The sequence below is a fragment of the Ctenocephalides felis genome, unplaced genomic scaffold, assembly GCF_003426905.1.
Source record: "Ctenocephalides felis isolate EL2017-DRISC unplaced genomic scaffold, ASM342690v1 CF-g0.4_SCAFFOLD_01604, whole genome shotgun sequence".
NCBI lineage: Eukaryota > Metazoa > Arthropoda > Insecta > Siphonaptera > Pulicidae > Ctenocephalides > Ctenocephalides felis.
The window spans coordinates 9460370-9464731 of record NW_020537758.1 but is presented as its reverse complement, the minus strand read 5'-3'; the positions used below and the strand labels follow the sequence as shown (position 1 = coordinate 9464731).

At 23.5% G+C, this 4362-nt stretch overlaps 1 protein-coding gene across 1 annotated transcript in view; it reads right to left on the bottom strand.

Moving 5' to 3' along the window:
• Window positions 1-1088: 1088 nt before the first annotated feature.
• LOC113372995 (H/ACA ribonucleoprotein complex subunit 4) overlaps window positions 1089-4362 on the bottom strand; it is a 32164-nt gene continuing 28890 nt past the window's right edge. Inside the window, exons 7-10 of the mRNA XM_026613332.1 lie at window positions 2769-2991; window positions 2631-2706; window positions 1405-1554; window positions 1089-1336 (exon numbers count right to left, since the gene is read on the bottom strand). Of these exons, the coding sequence (XP_026469117.1) occupies window positions 1271-1336; window positions 1405-1554; window positions 2631-2706; window positions 2769-2991 (515 nt within the window). The 3' untranslated portion in view covers window positions 1089-1270. The remainder of the gene's footprint in view (window positions 1337-1404; window positions 1555-2630; window positions 2707-2768; window positions 2992-4362) is intronic.

Below are 4362 nucleotides of genomic sequence, written 5' to 3'. Positions count from 1 at the left end.
TTACTCATATATATATATATATATATATATATATGCAACTAGTGTAATATTGTTATTTAGCAGTAAATTGGTTATAAATAATTTTATTTTATATTATTAAATTATTGACTGTCCAAACTGTATTAGTAAATTTGTTTATTAAAGTAATATTCAAACAATAATGAATTTATATTTTAATGAATTTTATTTTTGAAAATATATTCATAGTTCTCATTTTTCAAATGCATATTTCTTGAATTTCAGCCGAAATAATTTTATTTCATATTTTTGAGGTCACAGGGAATGTACCTTGAAAATTTCAGCATCTCGAATTTTTCAAAAAAAAAAGAAATGCTATATTTTCATTTTTTTAAGATTTAGTTTTCAGCATCTAGGGCTATTGAAATGCAATTTTTCTCGTTGGAATGGAATCGTAGTAAATTTTATCTAGTTTTTCCCTATCTAACTGAAAGGGGGTGCTTTCATATAATATTTGTGAGTAATTTGACAAAATAGATATCTTTAAATATTTGATAAAAACAATCAAATCAGCTATTTGCATCTTAAAAATAAGATTTTCCATATACGAATCTTTAGAAATCGCACAGTTCATTTTTAATTCTTCGTTAATGTTAATAAAATTAAATTGAAGTAAATTATATGTCTCCGAAACGGCTGGATCTGTCTTGAGTAAAAACTTATCATCGCGGCTTTTTAGCGATAGGAATCGAATGTTTTTTCAATCATTGTATTGAAACATACACACACACACAAATGCATTCATTTTTTCTAAGGTATGCCAAAATGTTCAGTAACCTCTGAAAAGTAAAGACATGCAATAAAAAAAATTGTGGTTACTATAACTTACCCTACGGGAAGTTAATTATTACTACAATACCTTCAGTCTGGTTTCCCAGTGAATAAACAAGGAATATGTAGTAAATACCTGAAATAAATATTAAACAAATAATCTTAAACGCAAAATACTATTCTTATAAGTTTATTTTCTCATTAAAAAATAAATATTACATCCTTTTCATCCAGAGAGATTCGAAACAAATTCGAATACGTCAAACAGATAAAATATATATTTTCTGCACAAACAATATATATTCTTAAATGCACTTCTTTTAACCATAACTAGAAAAAAGTAGAATATCTCTACTACACTATATAGACGTCCATAAAAAAATATGAATCCTTTAACAGTATAAATCTAAAATTTTAAAATTGAATCGAAAATTATTAATTCTCTATATACATACTCAAATGATAATATCTAAGTCAGTTTCTAATCGCTTTCTTCTTTCGGTTTTTTGTCTTTTTTCTTCTTTTTCTTCTTTTCTACTGGTGCCTCCTGAAATGATAAAATAAATATTAGAAATGATACAAAAAATGCAAATTTGGTATTGAAAGGTTATTTACCGTGGTCTCTTCTTCAGCAGCCGCTTCTTCTGCTGCTGGTTCGGTGGAAGGGTCTTCATCACGCTTCTTCTTCTTCTTTTTTTTCTTTTCTGATGTCGAAACATCCATTGCTTCACCACTTCCCGATGCATCACCAGAACTTAACTTACGCTGAAAGAAAAACAAAACTAGGTGTAAGATTCCTAAATAATCCAGGAATTAATTATAATTATATAATTATTAATATATATATATATATATATATATATATATATATATTCTAATTATTATTTTCATATGACTTATTATTAAAATACTTAACTAGCTGTAAGTGGAATTCTGTCTTAAGGCAATTAAGGCATCGTGCCTTAAGGCAAATTGCTGGAACTTCCCGTACCAAAAATTATTATTTTTTTTAAAAACGATTAACATTTTTGAAAAAAAAAATACTTCGAAAAAATAAGATTTTTGAGAAACTATAAATTTGACAAAAAATTACTTTTTTTTGAAAAAAAAAAATTATTTAAATTTTTTTTTTTTTAATCTTTTTTTTTGAAAAAAAAAATGTTTTCTTTATTTTGACATATGTTGGAAGATCAACTTTTTTTCAAAACAATCTGCTTTAAATGCATAGAGACAAAATATAAAGCGCGTAAGCGCCGCGTCGCTGTCTAACGGGTAAACATTGGTACGGAACCCATAGGAATGTTAACAAAATGTATACTTATTGTTAAAATCTCTATAATTTGATGTGCATATGTCTAATGATCATTTTTGACCGCCAAATGGCTTTTTTTTTACTTTTTTATTAGATCTCCGAAACCGCTAGACCTGCCTTTATGAAAATTTGATCGGTTCTTCACCTTGTCAATACAAGTAAAATGTTTTTTGAAATATTAAAATCGGACGCTCCGTTCTCGTAAAAACTGAGTTACTGTTTTCGGCACTTTTTGCCCCGTATCTTCGGAACGCCTAGACCTGCCTTTGTCAAAAACTAATCAGCACGTCTCCTTACCAATACGGATCGAATGTTTTTTAAATTATTCAAATTGCTTCATCCGTGTTCCCGAAATCGTCGACGAAAATTTGTATCCGCACACACACACACACACACATACATCCATTTTTTCTAAGGTATGCCAAAATATTCAGAAACCTCTGAAACGTAAAGATATATTCGATTTTTTTGCGATTACTATAACTTACCCTACGGGAAGTTAATAAATAAATAAATAAAGAACACTTACTTTCTTTGTAGGTTCTTCAGACCCGTTAGTAGCTGATTGAGAAGCCTCTTGTTCATCCCCCGGTTCTTTCTTAATACTGCAAAAATAAACCACACAAATTAATACACAATCCATTATTACCTTTATCAATTTCCTTACCTGTAATCTACGTATCCAGTAAGCCATTCCTTTGGTGTGTTTTCATTTGGCTTGCCGTGTTTGTCTAGTTTGCCTGCGGCTATCAAAGACTTCTTTTGTGATGCCTTAGGTCCTAAGCCCCATTTTCTGGGATATGTATCTCGCTCCATTATCACACGTTTTAATTTAGCACAGACTCCATGGTCACATGACATCATTGTTGCTGTGGTCATTAGAGCGATCGCTGGAGAAAAAAATTTAATAAACAAGAGTTTTTATTAAATTTGGTAAACAAAATACTTATTTTGTAAAAATACTTATAATGAAGAAACACTTATGAATTTGTTAAATAAAATATTTTAATTGTAATTATAAATTAACTAAACATAAACTTAATACTTAAATATTTCCAAAAATATTTATAAATTAAAAATTAAATGAATGAAAATGAATTATTAAAATAATAAAGTCTTAAATAATGGAAATAAATATAATACTTATAAAAATAATTATAAATTAACTAAAAGTAATGCAAAATAAAAATAAAGAATAAATTAATTAAAAATAAATAAATAGTTAATTAAATAATAAATACTTGTAAAACAACTTTTTGAATAATAAAATAATAGATAAATTACTTATAAGAATTACTATAAATTAACTGAAAAATAAAAAATATAGAATAAATTAATTAATTTATTCTTCTTAAAAAACTAATTTGTTGAATAATAATGAATAAAATTAAAATTAATGAAATTTCAAATAAATTATAAATAAAAAAGTTAGTATAGATTAATCAAATAATGAATAAATAAAAAATAAATAGTGAATGGATGGGTAATAATTAAAGTAATAAATAATGAACAAATAAGTAACAAATTTATAATAAAAATAGCTAAATTACTCATGATAATAATTCTAAATGAACCAAAAATAAATCACTATTAAATAAATTTATTAATAAATAATATTTACATTAATTAAAAGTGAAAAAAAATGAATGAATAAGAAATTAGTTAAGTAATAAATAAAAACAAATAATTAAGTGAAAATAAATTAAAAAAATATTTGAAAAAATTATTTTAATAATGAAAAAATAAATAATAAACAAATTAATAAATTATGAATGAAATAATTATATGAAAAATAGATGAATAAATAAATTAAAGCAAATAAATTGAGGAATTAAAATAATAAATTAAAGAAATAATGAATTAATTAAAATAATGAATAATAAGTATTTGATTAAATAATTAACTAATTGAATAACATATAAATAAATAGATGAATTAATGAATAAGTATTAAATTAATTTCCTAATTAAATAAATAATTAAAAAATATTAATGATTAATAAAAATGAATATATATAAATAATTAAAATAAAAATAATGCAATAATCAATAAATTATTTATTTAAATAAATGAATTAATAATGATAATAAAAAAATGAATTTTAAAAATTAATTGAATAATTAATTAATTAAATAAAAAATATAAATAATAAAAAACGAAATATATAAATAATTACATAAATAAATAATTCAAGAATTAATTCTTTGAACAAATGAATTAAATAATGATGAATAATAATATTAAATTAATTAAATAATGAT